Raw genomic sequence first — 23,333 nt, 5'->3', positions numbered from 1 at the left:
CAACCAGGCCCAGTGGATGGCTTTAATGTGTAAGCATTCAAAGCAGGAGGGATGTGGCACTTTTCACTCTATTCTGCATCATTATTGTCTGTATCACATGAACCACAGGTCTGAGTCAGTTTAACTGTCGGACTGAAAGGCATCACACGCTCTGCGCTTATACACAAGTAAGGCAGTTAAGTCCAAGGAGCCGATTTACTCAGCATTCACACGGAGAAACTGAGACTTATTTTTCTTGAGATATCTGAGACTGCTCATCGGTTTTATAAACGCACGGTTTATTAAACGTGAACATTTTAACATATTTAAGCTTCTTCACACTAAAAGAAGGAGGTGATTTTATCGCAAGGTTATTGGGCGACAGCTCTTAGTGGTCCCGCCCATTTAAGATCATGCTGGAGTCTGTGTCTTAAAGAGAACTTCTGTAACTGAGGGGCAGCCAATGAGGAGAGAACTGGCATTAAAACGGCTCATTTCAAAGAGAGGATGAGTTAAAGGGCTGCACTGAGGCGGGACCAGATAAGGAGGGATTTGAGTCAAAAATGAAATATAGATGTGTAATGAGCAGAACAGGTCACCTTTAATATACACACAGGTGATGAACACTGAGCTCAACAAGGAAACCCTGCTTCAGTAACAATAACAACATCAGTGGATTTAAGTCCTGCACAGGTAAACTGAGGTAAACTGTAGTTATCGTGAGTGTCCACCAGAGGGAGGTACAATCCCAGCTAAACCATCAGGAGCCGCTGAGCCTGTCCAGCGCCTCCTCGGGCCCTCAAAGCTTCTGCAGACCCGACAAACTTTAGTGGACTCACTGAGTCTCTGAGCTAAAAGTCTGCTTTACCCAAAGCGGTGCCTGAGAGAGACTGCAGCCGTTCCAGGCGACATGAATACGATGAATGAAATATTTAAGAGTAAGAGAAGAGAAAGTGAGAGAGCTGCTAACATCAAAGTGTCTGCTAACATACACTGGAGCAAGTTGTTTACATGGGGCGGTGGCACGGCCCTGAGGGAGGTCTGGCCTGGTTCTGACGCCGCTCAGCTCGAGCAAACATCACTTCACACAGGCAGGAAACACCACCCCTACACCCCCACCAGGAGCCCGGAGGCATCCACCACGCTGCTTCACCAGAAGCCCGACGTGGATCCTGATCCCCCCCCGATCCACAGCTGGAGCTGCTTCTTTTTTTCTCCAGCAGATCTCCACGTGAAACTTTAGAAACCGTGAAGAAACAGCAAAACTCCAGTCCACCCAAACTGGTTTCACAAACCTATAAATACAAAAACATCGGCTCACGCACTCTGGGACTCCAAAGGGAACCTGATAAAAAGTTTGATTAAAACAGCGACAGAGCACGGAGCTATTTTCATGCACCTGTCTATCAGAGCAGTTTTTATTAAGCAGGTTTAAACTACAAATCGATCTGAGGTCACCTGGGTGAAGGCATGAAACCAGACGAGCAGATCCACAGCTCCTTCGTCACATAATGAGACTAACCAGCGGTCAGGCCTTTTTATCCTCGAGAGGCTGAAACAAACCCACTCTTCACTAAAAGACAATCCTGAAGGAGTGAGCGTGCCTTCCTGTGGGGTCAGGATTAAATAAATTCCTGAGTGGGAAAATTCACAGACACTCCTGGAAGTCGGAGGTGGTGTTGGTGCAGCAGCAGCTGATCGGTGACATCACACCGCAGTGAAGCGTTATAGATTAACAGTCCAAACTGGCGGCTCAGATTTAAGGTGTTTGGCTGTAGCTGTTAGCCTCCTGCACTCTGAGCACTGACAGAAAAAAATCAAAAACCTTTTAAAATAAAATAAACTTTAACAAAGCAGCAGTTTCAGGAGCGGTCCGGGTCGGGGGGGACCTGGAATGGCAGAAATTTAGACTTGTTAAAGTTTCTGATTGCTTTTAGAAGAACTCGTCAGTCCTCGTCGAGCACATCCATCATCTTAGAGCCGTCCACATTGCTCTCCATCTGAGGAGCTCGTGAGCTCAGAGCCTGACAAAGCGAACGCTCAGTCTGATAAAGCTGAGCTACCGTCCTCATCGAGGCTCGCAGACTGTGTTCATCAGTCTCTGCAGGAGAACCTCTGGGAGCGGACCAGCACGCTCTCTGCTTTAATCTGCTGGTTCATGCGTGTTTCCAATCCAGAGTTCAAAGAACAGAACACAAGTTTCTCCACCCAGCTGAGTCAGGTTCAGGTGACTTTACCTGTGCCTGCAGGTGTATTCTGGGAGTCACCCATGAAGATCAGAGTCATGTGTTTGTGTTCTGGAGGGTCTGAGCTTCAATTAAATCCAAAATCAGCACAACTCACATCAAACTGTCAGCAATGTGAGAGAAACAGAGGTCAGAGATAGTGTCTGTTTCCTGAATCCAAACTGGAAGCTGGTTCCACAGAAGAGGGGCCTGAAAACTGAAGGCTCTGCCTCCCATTCTACTTTTAAATACTCTAGGAACAACAAGTAAGCCTGCAGTGTGAGAGCGAAGTGCTCTAATAGGGTGATATGGTACTACAAGGTCATTAAGATAAGATGGGGCCTGGTTATTTAAGACCTTGTATGTGAGGAGCAGGATTTTGAATTCTGGATTTAACAGGAAGCCAATGAAGGGAAGCCGATACAGGAGAAATCTGCTCTCTCTTTCTAGTCCCTGTCAGGACTCTTGCTGCAGCATTTTGGATTAACTGAAGGCTTTTCAGGGAGTTTTTAGGACTTCCTGATAATAATGAATTACAGTAGTCCAGTCTGGAAGTAATAAATGCATGAACTAGTTTTTCAACATAACTCCACTGAAAGGTTTAGTGTGGACCACTGTGACTCCTGAAGGATGTAAAAGGTTCAGAGTGAGCTTCATGGTCCGCGTGTTTCCTACATGCAAAAACATTTCAGATCAGAGGAAAAGCTGCAGAAGTGAGATACAGAGATGTTTTAACCTCTGAGTCTTCTGCTGTGTAACACCCACCTCCTCCTATCCCAGCATCCTCCAACCCTCTGCATGTCCTCCTTCACTACATCCATGAATCTCCTCTGAGCGCTTCCTCTTCATCCCCCACCCTCCCCCCTCATTTCTGATCCTGTCTCACTGCCAGTCAATATCAGAACATCTTCAGTTCAAGCTCTTTTTGTCAGCATCACTACCGTTGTGTTATCCTAACACCTCATCTCCTGTTTGAATGCAGTGAACTCATGTTTGAGTGCCAGAGATGCTCTTTGAGTTCCCGTTTCCTTCCTATCAGCTTAAAGCGTCTGACGGCGTCACAGTGCCACCTAGTGGAGCGCAGCCTGAGCTCGTCCATCTCACACTCATCACGTCAAAGAGCTTAAAAACCTTTATTGGAAAACATGTAGCAGCATTTCATTAAAAAACAAAAAATCATTTTGGGATAAAAAGGTCAAAGTTCAAGACAATCAACATTTAGCTTCTGAAGCCCGGCTGGTTCACCTGTCCATCGAGGTAGCCAAGCTACTGGTCCCCAAGCAGAACATGGCCACACTGTGCGCATTAAAAAGGAACACACACACACACACATACACACACACTTCCCATCATGCTCAGCCCACTTTATAGCAGCACGTAGAGCCAAACACGACCCTAGAAATAGTTTGGGGGCAAATGAGGCCACTAATAGATTTAAGCACGCACACGCACACGCACACGCGCATGCACGCGCACTCTAAAGGTCTCCTCAGTTTGGCCTCTGCATAGAAAATAAAGGCGTGGTTGGACTTGATGAGAGCGTTCAGCAGCACCACTAATAAAAAGCATGAAAACAAAGTCTCCTCTGCTCGTGCTCAGACCGGAGCTTAAACACGTTCCCGTGGCGGTGACGCGTCTCCTCGCTGCGCCCACAGAGGCTCTGAGAAGCTCCCGGAAAGCACAAAATACTGTTTCCCTCCCTGGAATTAAAAATTTAATCTCAGCTGAAACTCAAATCCAACACCCCGAGCTTTCCCGTCCCGCCGGCGTCAGCAGCGCTCTGCTACTGAGGGGGCGGAGACTCCATGCTGGCTCTGATCTTAACCACGGTGGCCTCGCCTCGATCCGGCTCTTCTGTCTTCTCGCTGCTCAGGGGCGGAGTCAGGACGCCCGAGGGGATGGGGCAGCCGCCGTGACACTGCAGCTCCACCTCCTGGTAGGAGTACGCCTTTTCCTGTAACACAGCAGGAACACGCGTGTGAAAAAAAAAAAAAAAAAAAAAAAAATCACACGTTTGGACCTTTTTCACATTCACTACATCCTGTCTCCATCGACCTGTGGGACACGCCCAGGAGTCTACATAACTCCGCCCTCTACCACCTGCGCGTCATGATGACCCCTCAGCCTTTAACCTGACCGACATGACGGGGGCGGTCCTCGCTGCAACACATGTTGGAAAAAACTTAGACTGAAAGTTTTCCTCGGTTCTCAGGAGGAAACGGAAACAATCCAGAATCAGCCGAGCTGAGCAGTTTTCTGGATCCTGTCTTTAAATGTTCACACAAAAACTTTAATGTCATCTTTTTTCAACCATTAAAGCGCCGATCGGTCATCACCGCGGCGACGGGGCTGGAAACAGGAAGTGTGAACAGAGGAGTTTCACTCGTTTTGCTTGGAGGGCGCTGCTGCATCAGTTTGACCTGCCGTGAGTTTAATGAGTTCTTCTGCTTTGAGCCGTTTCAACTTCCAGGTCTTCGAGCTCGTTTAACCAGAGGTGGCAGCGCGTTTCACGTTTTTCTGCCGTCCTCTCGTTCATCATTTTTACAAAATTATTCTGTCTGAATTTCCGCTTCTGCTCTGATATTAACGCTTTGGGGGTGAACGCACACGCGGGCGTGTCCTAATCACATGACCAATGTAAGACGACATGGAGATGCATAGATCTATAGACAAGTTCTTAAACTCGACAGGCCGCGTAAAACCAGAGATGATAAAAATACACGTGATGTTTTTCCTGAATGAAACTGTGGTGTTTACAGCAGGAAGAAAGAAAACACAGGAAACACACCCTAAGGACAGCGCTAGCAAGCACACTCCCCTTTCCTATTGGTGGAAAAAATGTACCATGTCGACCAATCAAACAATGATATAGCATCCTGGCATTTGGTTGTTTAGTAAGGGGGGGGGGAGAGAGAGCGAGAGAGTTTTGAGATGTGTGACGTCGAGCGTGTCTGCAGTCTGTGTGTTGCGTTGTGTAGTTAGTGTGTAGTGTCGTGGACAGGGATGGAGCGATCCGATACACAGCATCGGTCTGATCCTGACCTTCATGGGTGACTCCTTTTAAAATCACAAACATGGCGTAACGCAGGTAGTGACCTCAGCACGTCGGAGCAGCACGTCGTGTCACGTGATAGAGCGGCTGCTGTGTGCGGGACCTGTCGGCGGTCTGGAGTTCACAGTGAAAGCATCTGGAGCCGAGCTACGTGCTGCCAAACCAGGTGTTGTGCCGAAGTAGGCACCGCCGACAAAACCCCCTCCCCCCGGGCACAGAGTGGGGATCCAGTTTACTCCGCCTCCATTACAGACAGCTAGACGTGAAGTAGTGATGTTTTAGTTTTGTGAAAAATGAGTGTTGTTACGTTAGCATTCAGTGTATATATTTATTGTTCTCACGTCAGACTGATTATTATTTTTTATCCTCCTGTAACTTTACTGTATAAAGAGCTAAAAGCTCCAAAGTTTCAGGAGGAGTTCATCGTTATAAGAAGTGTTTGTGAACTAAAAATCAAGAATGTGGGATACTGTGTGTCCATGAGTTGGAGAGCCCAGCGTGTGCCCCCCCCCCCGTCAGAACAATGAGGCGACTGCTGAATGTCACAGCTGCTGCCAAAGAGCCACCAAAGGTAGATCACAGTGTAAACGCTGTCCTGACACACCTGCTGCTGGTGTCAGGCTGGGACGAGCTTTGGAGCGTGATGTCACGGGAGCGGGGCCACGCCCCCTCCCGCCATGACAGTAGGCCAAAGAAAGCACACGGAAGCGTCAGCTATGGTTCATACGTGCTGTGTTGCAACGTTAGAGCACACGATAGGGAAGGCAAGAAGCTGGAAATTGGCTCTCTTTTCATCGTTTCCCCTCCTGGAGGCAACGGGAGGGACCTCATGTATCCGATATTACTAAACGAAGACGTCAGGCTTGGATTGCAGCGGTCAGACGAGCGGATATCGAGTTCTCTGCCATCCCCAATTTTTTGTTGGTTTGCTCGCAGCATTTTCTTTCCGGTGAGTTCTAAATAAATTCATATCTCTCTTAATAGGCTTTTCGTGTTATTTTGAATGCGCTGAGGTCATAGATAATTAGATAAAGCATCCTAATGTGTGACGCTGCAGAACCACGTCATGTTGACGGAGTAGCGTATTATTTGGCATTATTGCAGGCAAACCAGCATATGAAATATGAAACAGAAAAGAAAAGTATGTTTATTTTTTTTATTCAAGATCTGTTCACATGTACTTAGCAAGTACATACACATGAAATGCAAACTATTTACATGGCAACGCACAGCTGGCAACCTCTGGCTGTATCTTGGTCATATGGTCAACGTACTCACAACGTGGAGGCTTAAAAACAGCCAAATCTTGTACCCAACCGTTTGTGAATTAGATGTGCGCCTCCAGGAATTTATAATTCCGAAAATGATTCGCCGTGTATGCGCTGACTCCACAGACAAGGTACGCGACGATATCGGGATAGGACAACGGCGGCAGGCCGTCTGGGTTTCCGCTCCACTGCCTTTTTTCATACGGGTCCACATTACCGATGCACGCTATTTTTCCATGTACCGTTTCTTGGCGTCTGGGCGCAGTCGGTCGCGATACAGCCCTTTGTCTTTTGCGTTGATTTTAAGCTTGGTTCTGGCAGTCCTGCTTCCAACACAGTGTGTTTGTTTTGATTTGTGACCTTCTGACATGGCGCCGCGATCCCACAATGCACTGCGGCGTGACGTCAACTCCAAAGCCCTTCGGCACAAATAATTTGTGTGACTCTTATTTGATGCAGAACAGCTGATTGTTCTGTAAATAGTTTGAAATGGTTATAAAAAAATGCTTGGCTGCATTTTTAGGTAAATAGCTGCAAAAAACTTTCTTGTTTGCCAAACTTGTGCATAGTTTTTAAAACTTACAATTAATATTTGCATTTGAAGTTATGAAAATTATTCTTTAAACAAGTTTGTTACAGTAAAAACTAAAACTTCTACTCTGATTTTATGTTTGTCTGATTCCAGATCAGTTGTGTTAATGCAGTCTCAAAATGAAAAACTAACAGTAAACTGAGACACGTGAGGTTGTGCTGAAAGAACGAAACCAAACAAGGCGAGAAACCGTTTTAAAGGTGAAACAGTCAAAAACAGCAGACTGTACCCCGGAGCGTTAAACTTATCAATAAAGTTACAAACCGGTGACTGTGAGGGGAAACAAACAAACACACACACAGAGCTGTTGGACCTACCAGCCAGGTCACGTAGGGGGCGTGTGTCTGGATGTTGTGCATGTCATCCGCGGAGATTCCCGGGAACGTTTTCATCTGCGAGCTGCCGACCTCTCGCAGCGCCATCGCAAACGGCACCATCCACCTCACGCATTCCTCCACCTCCACCCTCTTCAGAGCTGCACAGACAAGAGGAGGAGGAGATGAGTCGGGGTGGAGTCACACCAGCAGGGACAAACAGGAAGTGTGGAAAATGATTTTTACCTGACACGTTCTCCACCAGCTCCAGGGACGAGAAGTGAAAGAGCGCTGAAGCGGCGAGAACGCCGTTAGAAAACTCGAGGCAGCGCACGTCCAGCATGCACAGGTCCAACAACTGAAAGCAGACGCACCGTCAGAGACACTCGGCGGGAGACAGACGGTCAGACAGCAGCGCGGGAACCAGTCCCACCTCAGCGAGAGACGCTCATCGCTAGGGCTGGGCGATATGACCCAAAATTCATATCTCGATATTTTTTAGCTGGATGGCGATATACGATATATATCTTGATATTTTTTTTAAAGCTATAAAGTAAGAACAAAAAGAGTTCTTAGTCAAAGCTGTGTCCCAGGTGTCACACAGGCACTTTTATTAACATACAGCATAGATGTACATGAAAAAAACTACTCAAAAATAAATTATGAGCATTTATTAAATAATGATGCTCCATAAATAAAAGAAAACAAAGTTGTTTTTGTGCATAAAAAAGAGCTCACAATTGTGCAGTCAAAATGTAAACTAACAGACGCTGAGCATAATAACAGACTGCTCTTTCACAGCTGCTCTGTTCCCAACTTCTACTGCGTGACTGACAGCCTTGAGTTTGAAATCTGCTTCGTAACCGTGTCTCTGAACAGGTGCCATTTATGGTCCTTATACACACACAATACGGTAATATTACGTTGAAGCACAGTACGTATCACTACGCGAGGCTCCTCGGTAGCCGTAAAGCTCCGACAATCCATCAAGCGGTGCAGCTCCGTAGCTTACCAAAGTCGTACTAAAACATTTTTTGACAGATTGCTGAGCGCCGTGTACCACATAAAATCGGTTTGCGGTCAGTAAGCACAACCAGAATTCATACATAAGGTGCACTGTCGATTTTTGAGAAAATGAAAGGATTTTAGGCTGTGCAGCCCCTCTGGGCTGCATGTCGTTAGCGTGGTTAGGTCGTTAACACGTTGACGCGGTCCAGCCCCACGCACGGGGCGATGCGCAGTAACTCGTTAACGGAGATTTGCCGTGTCCATCTTGTCGCTGCCTGCAGGTGAAGCGATGGGGGAGGAGGGGGAGTTGTGTTCAGTTAAGGAGAGGCGAGGTCGAGTAACGTTGCGTAAAGACAAAAGTGGACGAAAGAGAGGCAAACAGCTCCACAACTATAATTATAACGTAACATAGACTATATCGATATAAAGGATATTGTCGCATCTTATATCTCGTATAAAAATATATCGATATTTTTTTAAAAACTCGATATATCGCCCAGCCCTACTCATCGCCACAATTCATTTATGGTACCTCTGCGATGTGCGTGAAGGTGGCCTGCGGGTATCTGGGGAGGAGGAGCTCGTCCGTGTCCTTCAGGTAAGCCACCTGCATGTAAACACTGAGCCAGGACACGGGAGTCTGCGGGCTCAGGCTCCACTGCAGCTCCTGCGTTAGAGAGAAGACGAGTCCACGTTAGAGACACCCAACACTCCCACACTCGCATCTGATGCAGGTTTAAGGGCTGCGATGACAGAATGACATCACTTCCTGTTGACATCACGAAATGACTCTATGGTAAACTGGTCTCAGAGAGAGAGAGAGAGAGCGAGAGCGAGAGAGAGAGAGAGAGAGCGAGAGCGAGAGCGAGAGAGAGGTTTTATCGTGATGGAAGTAAAGTCAGAGGGAATCAATGACGATGTTTATCACAGGTGAAGCGTACTTTCAGTTGTTTTTGGTCAGAGTGACGAAACTGCAGCTTCAGAGTCTGCGAGATGTCGGCTTTCAGCCCCGACGGCGTGTACGTGACGGGTGAACGATCCACGCTCTGTGTTTACGGCTTTAGCTGTTTGCTGGTTGTTGAAATAGTTTTGTGAGCTTTAACCTGAGATTCTGTTGTTTCTGGCAAAATACATTTATATTTAAAAATTGATTCAGGATTTAATGAATCACTTTATTCAAACTAAAATTGATTTTTTAAACACAATGAGCATCATTAAACCGCTCAGATGGCTCCGCCCCTTCCTAAGCCTGGTTCTGCTGGAGGTTTCTTCCTGTTTTTCCTTCCCGCTGTCACCAAGTGCTGGCTCATGGAGGACCGTCTGGTTGTTGGGGTTTCTCTGACAGTATAAAGCACCTTTGACGCTGCATAAATAAAGCTGAATTAAATTGACCAAAGAGTGAAATTATCACTGAGTCTTCAGCTGAGAAACCAAAGGAAACCTGATGACGTCACAGAGGCCGTGTCTCACAGGTGAGGACACAGGTGTGCTCAGAGGTCGGTTAAGGCCGAGGCAGGTCGTGCGTTTTACCTTCATGATGATGATCTCCATGCTGAGAATCTCGTCTTCTGTGCAGGCCTCGTCTGTCACGTAGGCAAACTGGTGGACTTTGGGAGGATACATCTCCTGGGAGAGAAACATTTAAAGATAAGAAACGCAGCAGACGCGCCGCAACAAAGCACCCGCACAGTACTGAAGAGCTCCGCCCTCCCTACCTCGACTTTGGCGGCAATGAACAGGCAGGTGATGCCGATGAGCTGCAGCGTGGATTTGAGGACGTTCCTCTGGGTGGCCATGAAGCGATCAAAGTAGTCCTGAGCGAGGTGGTACGTCTCCCTGTGCAGCTTATAGACCTCGCTCACCTGAGACACACACACACACACACACACACACCTTGAGTACATTGAGGTGACTGCATCTTTACTGTTTATCCATAGATGAATGATTTCATGGTTTCCGGGATGTGCCGAGCTGTGTCTGCCGTGGATCGTCCACAGTAAAACCTGCAGCCTGAAGCTAAAGGTTAGCGTAAAGCTAAAATCTCACGTATAGACACACCTGAGATCAGGTCGTGCTGCAGGTTCACAGACTCAGTACTGACCTCCATGAGCCAGTCCAGGAGGATGGCCCTCATCTTGGGCTGCAGGTGTGGATGTTTGTCCATCATGTGGACGTCTCTGGTGTAGGACTTGTCCTTCTCCAGCATGTTGTTCCACACGGCGTCCTTACTGGCCCAGCTGACAGACACAGAGTCAAACAGATCACTGGCACGGGACAGGTACAGGTGACAGATTAAAGGAAAACTCGAGTGCTGCTCCGATACACCCTCACCCCCGACCCTCCAAATCTACGATCTAACGCTGAGGGCTGAGCAGCCATCAGCGCCACTCACCAGAGCGCGGGCAGTGGCGCGTGGTGCACGGGTGTCACACATGTGGTGTGGAAGCTATAATGAGGAAAGCTGGCGTTGACCAGGGGGACGAGCGGGCACTCCTCCTGATCAGGCGTGGAGATCCACCTCTGCGGACTCACGCGATCAGCTGCAGGACTCCAGCCCGGCTGGGAGACAGGAAGAGCTCGGTTAGACTCGAAGAAGGGTGGAGGAGGAGGAACACACGCCTCCAAGATCTAAATGTGACTGTGGGCGTGGAGTCGCTGCAGGTAATTAGACCCACCTCACACTCGCGCTGCTTCTTCTTCGTCATCTCTGCTACCTCCTCATCCAGATCCGGTAAAACCTGAGAAACAAACAGAAAAGATGATTTAAGGAACCCTGGAGTTATCGTTTTCATGCTTTTGTTATTTGGAGGCGCCCCTCCAGTGGTGTCAGGTGATCAGCCTTCAAACCTTCTTCCTGACAAAGCTAACAAGTTAGGGCTGGATCAGGTGACCGCTGACCATCCACCTGTCGGCGGCGCCACGGGCTGCAGTTACAAAAACCTGAGCTTAAAGACGCGCTCTGTGCCTCCGTGTGCTGTTCACCATCTCCCCTCAGATGACTGCCCACTGCTTCTGTGTCAGCTCTCTTCCTCCTCACTGTTGCTCTCTAATATGATGTCTAACATTGTTGGAACCCTGCGTGACCCTCTTTGTGACAAAACACATTAATGACCCACCCCAGCAGTGTGTGTGTGTGTGTGTGTGTGTGTGTGTGTGTGTGTGTGTGTGTGTGTGTGTGTGTGTGTGTGTGTGTGTGTGTGTGTGTGTGGCCCTGCTGGAGCCTCAGCCAGCTTTTCAGGACACTCACAATAGCAACATCTGCCTTCCTCTTCCTCGGTCGGACTGTGGTGTGTTTGGGGGCCTCGGCAGGAGCACTCTTCGCTTCTGTGTCTTCCCTGAAACAAGCAAAGCAAACAGCAGCTGTTAGCGAGCGCTGCCATGTCCACAATCAGCCGAACAAACCCGGGTTAGCACGGGTAAACGCTCACACGGTGCAGAAACAACAGGCTAGTTAGCCCGTGAGGCTAAAGCTCCTGGCGGCTCTTCCTGCGTGGGCCAAACTCACCGTGTTCCTCTCATTATAGTCGGGGCCGTGGAAGCGTCCGTGGGAGCAAACCTGGGGACGACAAACGACTTGAAATTTAGACTTAAACAGCCGTAAAAGTGCGACGTACAGCGGCCCCAACCCCCACTCCGAGCCGCCTTCCTCCCGACAAAGCCCGGCTCAGCCTGGCGCGGAGAGCGGGGCAGCAGGCCGCTTTCAAGTGCCCCCAAAGCCCCCCCACCGGACCTCGGAGACCCGGGAAACTGCCCCGACATCCACGCCACACCGAGCAGGGTTGGTCTGAGGCGGCCACGAGGCTCGGTTAACCGAAAACAGCGATATTTTACCGAGTCCGGCTGCACATCATGGCCGCCTGATGCGGACACGGAGCGGCCAACAAAGAGCCGAACCCCCGGGGGCTGTCCACGTCTGCACCGGAGACCGTGGGGGTTTAACGTGGGAGTCCGGGTCACATTACGCTGCAGGCAATCAAGCCCCAATTCCACTCACGCAAACTTTTAGCCAGCTCCAGAAACTCACCTCAAGTTCCTCCCTTGAAGTTCACCCTGCTCCGCCGAGAGCTCCAAAAGAAGGTTTAACCCCGCAGTGGGTTCCCCTCGGGTTCCCCTCAGGTTCTCCAAGTGTGTTCTCCAGGTGTGTGCTCTCTGTCCTCCGGTGCTCTCCTGCTCGCGGTGCCCGGGATTCTGAGCTTAGGCCGGGCTAACTGCTCCGAGCTGGCGCCTCGCAGAGCGCAGATGAGCTCCACGTCAGGAGGCGTAGATTCCAGTTGGCGCTAAATCTCCACCCTCTGCGCCGCTTTACAGCCGCATTGAGCTGCGTCACCTCAGCCGCTCACGTGTGCAGGGCACGCGGCAGGTATGCTGGCTGAACTCTACGCGGATGGTCGCGAGCGTGAAGGAAATGGCGAGTTTTTAGTTTTGCCGGTAAAAATGGGGGCGTGAGTGCCGCGCTGACAGCTGCGAGGGGCGGATCTTCGCAGACCGGAAGCGCCCGGGCACCGCGTGGCTGTGTGTCAGATGTAAACAAAGACAGAAGCGGCGCAGAAAGACGCGGAAAACGACGCAAAGCGGGCAGAATGACGTAGCAAGTGAGCGAGCGGGTTCCGTGCACGTTACCTTCAGTGTCTGTCACTGGGACCAGGCTGTGATTCAGCGGGAAAATGAAGCGTATCTCCTCCCACATGTCCACTGCGGGCTGCCGTACTCGCCCCGCCTCCGACCGCAACGGAGTGACCCGCTCAGCCGCCTCCGGGCTCCCAACTTCACCATTAAATCTGATAAAGTGGCGGAAGGAGGCGAACCAACCATGTCAGCAAATCTGGCTGCTGGTCACGTGATCACATGACAGCGTCCTCACACGGTTGTTGCTGCAGGCTGAATATGATAATTCATTAGGCCGTGGTTCTAATAACCAGCTTATACAGGAAATGTAATAACGTCACATCGGTACCATCCTTCCTCCTGCTGCTGAGACATGACCCGTAACAGAACTCATCATCTGCATTTACAAACACAGCAGCACAGGTCAGGACAGTGGAGACTTCCACGATGATCCCTGTGAGCTGTGGGAAGCACAGAGGCTTCCTCGTGATTTACAGAAGGCTCCTCCTTCAGGAGGAGAAATGGAGCAGGAGTAATCCTGAAGGAGGAGCCTGAGCAGTGCTGTGGAGGTGAGGAGTAACAGACAAGATCACCAGTATGAAGCGTGAGGTCGAAGGGTGTCAGTGTGTACGCCCCACAGGGTGGAGGTCAGAGGGGTAGAGGAGGTACAGAAGGTGTGATCTGAGCGAGATATGAGACTGTGAGGTGGTGTCAGGGAGGATGTAGCTGGGCAGTATCGGATGGTTGACTGCAGGGTGACTTTGGACATCAAGAAGAGCAAGTGAAGGAAGGAAGGATGCTGCACAGAGTGGGAAAGTAAAGCTGAGGGAAACTGCAGGGAGTGTCCTCTGGACAAAGGAAGGAGGACAAGGAGGCTTGGTGTGGACCCAAAGCAATGAACGGTGCACTAGAGAGGTGAAGAAGGCAGGGCGGAGCGGGTGGAGATGAATGTCAGGGGTGATTCGTGACGGAAGGGTAGCAGCACGAGACAAAGGGAAGGTTCAAAGACAGCAGTGAGCTCTGCTGTTTGGAGATGGCAGAGGCTGAGCTGAAGATGTTCAGACGTTCACTGGGAGTGAGAAGGAGGAGTCCATCAGAGGAGCAGCTGAGAGTCAGAGAGGATGAGATGGTTTGAGCATGTGCAGAGGAGGGAGGGTGATGGAGCTGCCAGGTGCAGAACGACTGCTTTGAGTTTCCTGCAGGCAGCACGGAGCTTCGAGGTTTCAAATCAATCAAATCAAATCACTTTTATTGTCACATCACATGTGCAGGTACACTGGTACAGTACATGTGAGTGAAATTCTTGTGTGCGAGCTTCACAAGCAACAGAGTTGTGCAAAATACAATAACGTAAAACAAGCAAAATATAAAACTGGCTAATCTAAAAAGTAATAAATATATGTACAATATGTAAAGGTATATACATTACTGAATGTGTATACTAAATATGTTTTTCTACGTGTGTGTGTTTGAGTGTGTATATAGTATGTATATACATGTTTTACAAATGAAATAAAGTAAACAATAAAATAAGATATATAAAATATACAGAGGTTGGTATGTGCAAAACAGTGGTATTTATATACAGTATGGAGTGCATAATGTTGAAGTTCCAGTAGTGAGGGTGAGGTGTCTATGAAGTGTTCAGCAGTCTGATGGCCTGATGGAAAAAGCTGTCTCTCAGTCTGCTGGTACGGGACCGGATGCTGCAGAACCTCCTTCCTGATGGTAGTAGTCTGAACAGTTTATGGCTGGGGTGACTGGAGTCCTTGATGATCCTCCCCGCTTTCCTCAGGCACCGCTTCCTGTAGATGTCTTGGAGGGAGGGAAGCTCACCTCCAATTATCCGTTCAGCACACCGCACTACTCTCTGGAGAGCTTTGCGGTTGTGAGCGGTGCTGTTGCCGTACCAGGTGGTGATGCATCCAGTGAGGATGCTCTCAATGGCACAGCGATAGAAGGTCCTGAGGATGCGGGGGCTCATGCCGAATCTCTTCTCTTGCTGCTATATGAAGAATAGAAGTTTTAATAAGTGGGTGAAAGTGGAGGAAGGTGAATCTGAGAGGAAACCCAGACCCAGGTGAGTGCAGACAAACATTAATGGTTAAACTTCAGCTTCCTCAGAGAGCCTAAAAGTTAAATAGATGAAACACGTCTTTGTGCTGAGGTCGGTCTGATGGCTCTGATTTACAGCCAGGAAACTTCTTTTATTCAGAAACAAACTTGTTCCAGAGATGATTGTGTGTTCCTATCTTCGGTGAAGCTGAAATACTCTTTTTGTTTGGTGAACAGAACAAAGTCAACCTTTGGTCAGTCACATGACCCCCTCCTGAGAACGACACAAACAGGTTTCATTCTGTGGCGTCTGCACGGAAAGGGAAGGATGAAGTTTTTGGAGCTGTTTGGGCGTCTAAAATCCGTCGTTATCGGAATGATTCACGTGAAAGCGTTGCCAGGTAACAGAGTCCACCTGTCGGCGTCCTCCGGGTTCAGGTGAAGTGTTTGGTCGTGGCAGGGGGAGGTCAGTAAGAGCACAGAGGTTTGCAAAATGTGATTTCAGGGTGACCTGGCGTCCAGCTTCGCGTGGGCCTGCACGTCATCAGGTTAAGACAACATCACACATTCTGATTGGCTCAGATTTAGCTGATATGTGAGCCACATTTTCCTGCGCATGCTGCGCTCAGACATGAACTTGATTAAGTCAGACGTGTAACATTTCAGCCTCACACACCGGTGTGTGGTCGCCCTGTGACGGGGCAGTTAAACTTTATTTAACCAGGATAATGTGAGTCGAGATCAAACATCCCTTTTGCAGGCTGAGACACACAGCAGTACATTCAACCTTAACTTCATGTGAAGATACACGGCAACAAAATACACAATAAGTACATCAATGTACACGAGGTCAAGACGAATGTAAAAAGATGACCCACCCTAACTGTGACGCCGCTGAACCCTGAACCTCGGCCCCGTTCTCCTGTCCAAACAAGGCCTGTTCACACGTTTTCTGCTGTCATGACCTTTGACCTTTCACACACTAACACACACTTTCTGCACGCTCTGACCTTGGGGTAAACTTGCTGGGACGTCCACTCGTAGGAATATTTTGGGATTGTGTTAACACACCTGAACACGGTCGAGCTGCAAACAGACCAAACCTCTGCTTTATAGAGGCGCTCACACTGCTGATGATCAGTTAATCAATAACCTGCAATGATTAGCAGCACCTGATAGGTTCTCACACACTGCTTCTGCATTTTGGTTTAGTGTTAAATAAATAATGACACGCTGTAAATATGTGGTGATCATGGTTGTGTCCTGATGTGTTACCAGGTGTACTCGTGACTTTGAGTAGGAGGAGCTGCAGAGAAAAACATCACAGTTTGCGCTCGTATTCTTGTACATGTATGATGTGCACATCGGTGCCCACATCCTTAAGTTTTGAGGGTACTCTTTGAGACCTTATATAACAGGCTCCTCCTCTTCCTTAGGTAGCCCACTGGGCTCTTTGAAAATGTCTGAAATCAGCGAGGCGGCGTGCCGGGAGGCAGCGATCTACAGAGACGCAGGGGTTGTACGTTTGTGCACGTTGTTTGCATTCCTCACAGCTCTGCAGTCTGCACAGGCGAGGCGCTAATCGAACCTCCAATCCCGTCTTTCAGGATGGACTGATCGTTGAGAACATGCACGATGTGCCGTACTCTCTGAGCGTGGGCCCCGAGGTGAGCGCCTGCATGACCGCCGTCTGCTGCAGCGTTAGGGCCGCCTGTCCGTCCCTGCCGATAGGAGCGCAGATCCTGACTGCAGCCAATCAGCAGGCTCTGGCTGTGGCTCTGGCTTCAGGTTCAGTTGTTCGTTCAGTTCATGTTGATGTGTTTGGAAAGATGAAGGACGTGTGATCAGCACGGTGACGGCGCTGTGTGCTTCCAGGCCTGGACTTCATCAGGGCTGAGGGCTTCGTCTTTGCTCACGTGGCAGACGAAGGCCTCCTGAACGCCGGCGCTGGGGACTTACTGCGGTACCGCAAACAGATCGGAGCTGAGCACGTGCAGATCTTCACCGACATCAAGAAGAAGCACAGGTGAGGTCACCTGCTGTGCAGTTATAGTAAAGAATGAAGTACTCAGTGATGCAAGAAGACGTGAAAACACTTCCTGTGTCTGAGTACAGCTGCAGATAATCAGGATGAGCGGCCCTGGCCAATAGTCATTCATGCCTGTCACAGCTGAGCTTTTAGGCACTGGGACATTAATGGGGCCAGCCTGGGCAAGAGAGGTGTTAAAATGTGTGTCAGCACCTTGGCGAGCTCTTAGAGGCCGTTGATGGTCCCCTGTGGTGTCCTTCTGCTGTCTACTGCAGGCACACTGAAGGGCAGCTCACCTGCTGCTGTGGGAGGAGCATCCACCCCACTGAGCAGCAAATCATGAAACTTTCACACACCTCACGCAAGGTTTGATTTTTATTACAGTGGAAACCACTTATCATCTCCAGTGTGTAACATCCACACATGCCTGTGTGTGTGTGTGTGTTTCCAGCTCTCATGCCCTGACATCAGACGTGAGCGTCGCAGAGACGGCGCGTGCTGCTGAGTTCTTCCTCTCAGACGGCGTCATCATCACAGGAGCAGCCACAGGACTGCAGGCCGACCCCGAGGAGCTCCGAGGTCCCGCCCCTGCCGCACACACACACACTCTGTCCAAATGTTAGCCTGACTCTCGTCACTCTGTGATAAAGACAGACTGTGACTCGCTGCATTTTTATTACTTTATCATCTATAATCAGAGTCCTAGCAGCTTCTCGTCACTGCTGAGATTAACGCTGCAGAATATAAAAAGAAGGAGACATTACAGGGATTTTTATTTTAAAATTAAAATCTAAAGTTAAAATCTCAGGTCAGGTGACTCCTGTTAGAGCTCCAGAAAGGATTCACCTGCATGCAGCACAGAAACAGCTGATTGGCTCTGCAGGGTTCAGGTGTGACTTCATCAGCTGTGCTGCGTGGGTGGATGCACACTTCACTTTATTCTCAGAACAGTACTTCACAACATATCAGACATTTTTTTAAGCCGATATTTGAGGCTCTAGATTGTCTCCATACAGAAGAGGAAAGTCCCGCCCCCTCACCACAGGTCCTCCTGCTTTTACCCCGTTTGTCCAGAAGAGGTCCCCCTCACCTCTATCAGCAGCAGGACTGGATACATTTTCTCCTCACTGCTTATCAGAGAAGCGTTTGTTCAGCAGCTCAAAGCTGAATCTTTCTCTGGCTTTATTAAATAGTTACAGTGAAGACTGACAGGAAACCCGAGGGAGAGAGGGCCGCGGGTCGGACTCGAACCACTGAGCTAAACCGGCGCCCAAAGAGTCTGAATTTTAAATGTCACACTCACAGCAGGGGGTCAAGCCCACCTGAGCTGTTTGTGGGAGATAAATCCACTCGTTTTTCCCTCTGTGTCTTTAAGTGATCAGAGTAGAAAAGAACCAGCCCATTTCCTATTGAAAGCTTAGAAATGAAAGTCACGGCTCCACCTACATTCACTGAGATAAACCCAGAGCTATACCTGCCCTCAGGTGTTACTGATGAGTGCCATGTTTTTGTGCTTCCTCATGGTGAACTCATCTGTAGTTCAATTTCCTGTTTAAAACATTTAACCAATCAGCATTCAAGCTACACGCAGTGTTCAGGTGCTGCTCTGCAGCTTCATGCACAGGACCATAAATCCTGCAGTAATCATTCAGTAAGGTTTGCATCAGCTCAGGTTACTGAGTCTGAACTCTGCACCGCGTCCTCGCAGCAGCGCCGGGGTCCAGGATATTTATAGCAGCCGGACACTCAACCCTGTAAACAGTCTGAGTGCCGTACATGCCACTGCTGCGCACGCACACACACACACACACACACAGGTGCTGGTCATGTTCAGACACATTCACCAGGTCACGCTAATGTGTCAGTCTTATATCTACCACACCCCTCTGTGCACAGGACTGCCGGCACAGACAGGAGACTCTGGCAGGTCAGAGAGGGCACACCTCAGGTGAGCAAAGTCATTATGAAGCCAGAAAATATGCATGCAGTGAGCCTGTTTGCACACACACTGTCCTGCACCGACCCAAAGGTCCTGCACAGCATGCAGTCAGATACCTTTGAGCTCCAAGGAGTTAGCGCTCAGTGATGATGTTTATATAGCAGAGGCTGCTCCAGTCGAGATAAACAAACCACACGTGCTAGCAATGGCTGCGTTTTAGTTAGCAATGCTTCAACCCAAGGTCCAAACAGCTGTCAGTAAACGAGGCAAGCGTATCAGAGACAGGGCGCAAAGACCAGATCCAAAATCCAGAACAGAGTCCCAACACAGAGCCAGGAAAACACTCGGACTGTGTCAGGGAACAGAAGGACCATCAGAGTGGGAACAGGTGTGACCAGGTGAGACTAATCAGGGTGGGTCACATATCGACTGAGAGGCAGGAAGTAGCACCAATAATTCAAACAGGAATCCCAGACCACAGCAGCCCTCATCGCGACGCCTCTCTGTGCTATGAGTCCAGCCTGCAGCGATCTACTAGATTCCTTTGTAATATTCAGAGTTTTAAATTAAATATAAATGATTTAATTCAAATTCTAAACCTCGTGCCTCACAGCCTCAGGTGGACTTCAGGGTTTTTAAGTCTGGAGGGTTGAGATGCGTTCGTGTGCTGCTGGACGGTGGGAAAAGAAGCTTTCGACTCTCCGTCAGCTGACGTGTTCTTAAATAGAAATTCATTAAAGTGTTTTTTTCTCTGTTTTTCCAGACGTTTCCCAGTCTGTGGGAATCCCCGTGCTGATTGGCTCAGGAGTGACCTATGACAATGTTGAACGCTACCTGGATGCAAACGCGATGATAGTGGGCTCCCACTTTAAGCTGGGCGGGCACTGGGCCAACGAGGTGGACCCGCAGCAGGTGAAGAGGTTCATGGGAAAAATCCGGAAGCTCCGCCAGTGAATGAGCCGCCACGATAAAGACACGCAGACCGCAGCTTTAGAAAATCTCAAAAACTTTATTTAGCTTTTTTTTTTTAAACATTTTATAAATACACACAAATAAAAACACATTAAAATCTCACATTTGTGTCAAATAAAAAGTAGAAAAGCAGCAGGAACGCTGCAAAGGTCAAGAGGTCAACTCATCACACACTTTAACACGCAGAAGAAGAAGAGCGAAGCCGCCAAAATGACAGATTTAAACGCGGCGACAGAGCACAAAGCTCTGACATCATCAACATTAATCTGAGCAGTGACTGTTCTGCCGCGCCGCGCTCGCCCTGCTGATAATAAAGTTTACAGAAGAATGAAAAACACGTGTGGTTCTTTCAGCTGTTTGATGGGTTTACTGCACAGGAAGTGGTGAATGTCACGTGATGTAACGGTGAGGTGAAGCCTGAGCGGCGCCGATATTGGAGTCAGTAGTTGTAGAGACGCTGGCAGGGCTGCTTGAAGTGTCCGTAGCGCCGCTCTGCAGGGCAGAAGCGTGTCTTGGCGAGGTTCTGCCTGTGAAGGGCGCCGCGGCTCAGCTTCCTGCCTTCAGCGCGACTCCTGGCACGCTGCGCCGCCGGCAGCTGGACGTTGTACGGCAGAGGAAGCCCCCAGGTGGCGAGACGCCAGGATACATGCCGCCTTACCGCCACAGGCCTGGAGAGACACACAGGAAGCCACATTATAAACCCCGCCCTCCTGCCCTGCTGTCTTCTTCTGTGTTTGTAAAACTGGTTTCAGATTATCTGAATGAAAGCATCGTCAGCATCATAACCTTGAGGTTTCCTCTTCATCAGAGCCCGGCTCCTCCTCCTCGGCTCCACCCACCCCGCGTCTCATCTGGTAGACGGACATGCTCGGGTGTTCGATCAGCAGGTTCTCGAGGAGGTCCGCGTCTGGACCCGACAGAAGCCCGTCCTCTGCATGAGGATAAGAGATGTTTCAGAAGCATCGGCGCCACGATGTAAACACCTGAAGCAGGTTGACTTTCTCACCTGGCAGGTTAACGATGACCCAGCCCTCGTCCTCGAACTCCAGCAGCTTCTCGTGTTCTTCTCCTGCTGACTCCAGGTCCTCGCTGGCATTCCCGATAAGCTGAGCAAGAATCTTTCCAATCATCCCGACGTTTCTGATAGCACCTGTGGATAAAGAGCAGCACACAGGTGAGGTCATCACAGGTAAAAAGCTTCCCTCATGACGCCGAGGCCTCAGAAACCCGAGCAGCCTGAACCCAGATGATGTTCCACAAAGACAGGAAGTCGGGTCGTGACCTTTCACCTCCTCCTGTTTCCACATTACTGCTCAACAGCAGTTTGTAAGATCTTAAAGTAATAAAACTTTCTATTAAACTGAGAACCGTTATTTCTACTGTGTGTTTGTCCTGCTCACATGTTGACTGCAGCTATCCGCTTCATGCTGATTTAATTCAGAGCACAGTAACAGCAGCTCTTCATCACGTGACCCTCAGTTTCATCATGTTTACAGAAACATCTGTGCGTGAAACACAACTGCATAGAAGTGCACGCACTCACTCACAGACACAACAGACTCACGCCTCTGTGTGTATGTGTGTGAAGCAGACCTCGGCAGGACTCCGTGTACCTCCTGCTGGAACAAACACCCCTGCCCGTGCTCAGGTACGGCGGAACAGAGACTCTAACACTAACCGCGTGCAGGTCAAAGGTCACGCGTGAGTGTAAATAAAGATTCAGACCCACCTGCTCCGATAAGTCGATGTTTTCGCTGCTCTGAAGCTTCCGGTTCTCTCTGTGCTTGTTTTCATCCACAGGTTGTTTATCTCACACACAGGCTCCTCCCCCGCCGCCTCAAACGTCACCAAAAATCCACCCAATCAGGCGGAGCGTATCTCACTGCATCACACGTAAACAAACATAGCCCCGCCCCCTGCCCCGATCCTCGCACTGAGCCGTTTTTGGGGTTTTTTTTTGTTTTTTTTGAATACGCTTTATTGACAAAGCACAAAATACAGATATACATATACAAAATAGCAAACACAATGTCAGGGAGTTTCGTATAAAAAAACAAAATAGACACAGTCTAATAAAGAATCACATGATATTGAACAGGGAACATAAGTTTATGGTTTTGACAGCTTTTAGATTTTGGGAGTGTTGTATGGTTTTAACATATTGTTTGGTTTCATTTAAAAAGCACTGAAAGGATGGTTTTGCGTTAGAAAATTTCGACTTATGCATATGAAATTTAGCCAATAATATCAATAAATTAATCAAATAAAATTCGTTTGCACTGTGCATGGGGTACTTAAAGAAACCAAACAATATTTTCTCGTAACAAAGAGAGAACTCAGAAAAGATAAAGGAAACAACAAAAACACAAAATTCTTGCCAGAAAAGATTCGTGTATAAGCATGACCAAAATAAATGAGAAATATCTTCCTTCACACAATTACAAAATGTACAGTTAACATCAATGTCCTTTTTATAACGTACAAGAAAAGATCTGGTTGGGTAAAAACGATGAATAACTTTAAAAGATATTTCCTTTACTTTGTTATTTAATAGAAATTTTGACGGTAAGGTCCAAATCTTCTCCCATTCCAGGTCCTGGTATAAGTTATTCCAGTAGGCGACAGCCGTTGGGACACAAGTTCTGTCTTTTTGAAACAGAGTTCGTATTTCACGGTTGTTTTTCCTCTTTACAGAGGGGAAACACACCTGACCGACATAAGTAACAGCAGGATCCAGCGGTAAAGGGGTCAAATCATTAACAACAGGATTTCTAAACAACATTAAGACCCCAGCAGGGATAGCATCAAACACTATGGCATATTCCTTTGGTGGAACAGGAAGACATATGTATTCAAAAATTCTGAGCACTGAGCCGAGTTCAGCCGGGCAGAACCCGGCAGGCCTGAGATCACTCCTCAGGTATCGGGAGCGTACCGGTCCGGGTCAGAGGTCACCGGAAGCAGGTTATCACCTCGCTGGGTTAACCCGCGCGCTCAGCGAGGCGAGGCGGGGCTGACAGAATCTGACCAATCACAAACACGGATGAGTGTAACGTCAGCGGAGCGGCTGATACGAAATCAAAATTGAAGGGAAGAACATTATCACTTATTTTGAAACTAAAGAAAAAAAAAGTGCCATTATCAATCTTTATGTCTTTTTAGGGAAATTCCATATACATAAATGTAAATTTCAAAACTCAACCCCATCATTTAATTTATTTTTGATTGAAATTGAATATTACTTAAACTCTCTTAAATTAACTTCCAATAAAAAAGGTTTATCATTGATTGAAAT

General features: G+C 48.6%; 3 protein-coding genes across 4 annotated transcripts; 1 reads left to right on the top strand and 2 right to left on the bottom strand.

Moving 5' to 3' along the window:
• Window positions 1-381: 381 nt before the first annotated feature.
• ccne1 (cyclin E1) lies at window positions 382-13,017 on the bottom strand. Of its 2 annotated transcripts, XM_063481273.1 has the most exons (12): window positions 12,463-13,013; window positions 11,944-11,994; window positions 11,686-11,773; window positions 11,114-11,176; window positions 10,831-10,997; window positions 10,540-10,675; window positions 10,154-10,300; window positions 9,969-10,064; window positions 8,971-9,105; window positions 7,677-7,788; window positions 7,434-7,591; window positions 382-4,158 (listed from the first exon to the last, which is right to left on the bottom strand). In XM_063481273.1, exons 2-12 carry the CDS (start codon window positions 11,955-11,957, stop codon window positions 3,988-3,990), a joined length of 1,287 nt encoding a protein of 428 aa, XP_063337343.1. In that variant the 5' UTR covers window positions 11,958-11,994; window positions 12,463-13,013; the 3' UTR covers window positions 382-3,987. The 2 variants fall into 2 exon arrangements, with proteins under 2 accessions (XP_063337343.1, XP_063337334.1); XM_063481264.1 differs by having other exon boundaries at window positions 11,944-13,017.
• A 2,409-nt stretch (window positions 13,018-15,426) lies between these two features.
• On the top strand, window positions 15,427-20,066 carry zgc:162297 (uncharacterized protein LOC555865 homolog). The gene is made up of 6 exons (XM_063469107.1): window positions 15,427-15,499; window positions 16,535-16,617; window positions 16,706-16,886; window positions 16,974-17,124; window positions 17,579-17,706; window positions 19,830-20,066. Exons 1-6 carry the CDS (start codon window positions 15,427-15,429, stop codon window positions 20,018-20,020), a joined length of 807 nt encoding a protein of 268 aa, XP_063325177.1. The 3' UTR covers window positions 20,021-20,066.
• Window positions 20,056-21,874, bottom strand: si:ch211-260e23.9 (uncharacterized protein LOC555795 homolog). The gene is made up of 4 exons (XM_063469115.1): window positions 21,768-21,874; window positions 21,045-21,188; window positions 20,825-20,969; window positions 20,056-20,706 (listed from the first exon to the last, which is right to left on the bottom strand). Exons 2-4 carry the CDS (start codon window positions 21,166-21,168, stop codon window positions 20,478-20,480), a joined length of 498 nt encoding a protein of 165 aa, XP_063325185.1. The 5' UTR covers window positions 21,169-21,188; window positions 21,768-21,874; the 3' UTR covers window positions 20,056-20,477.
• Window positions 21,875-23,333: the final 1,459 nt, after the last annotated feature.

The sequence above is a fragment of the Pelmatolapia mariae genome, linkage group LG1 (genome assembly GCF_036321145.2).
Source record: "Pelmatolapia mariae isolate MD_Pm_ZW linkage group LG1, Pm_UMD_F_2, whole genome shotgun sequence".
NCBI classification, from domain to species: domain Eukaryota; kingdom Metazoa; phylum Chordata; class Actinopteri; order Cichliformes; family Cichlidae; genus Pelmatolapia; species Pelmatolapia mariae.
This window is presented reverse-complemented; position numbering and strand designations above follow the sequence as displayed.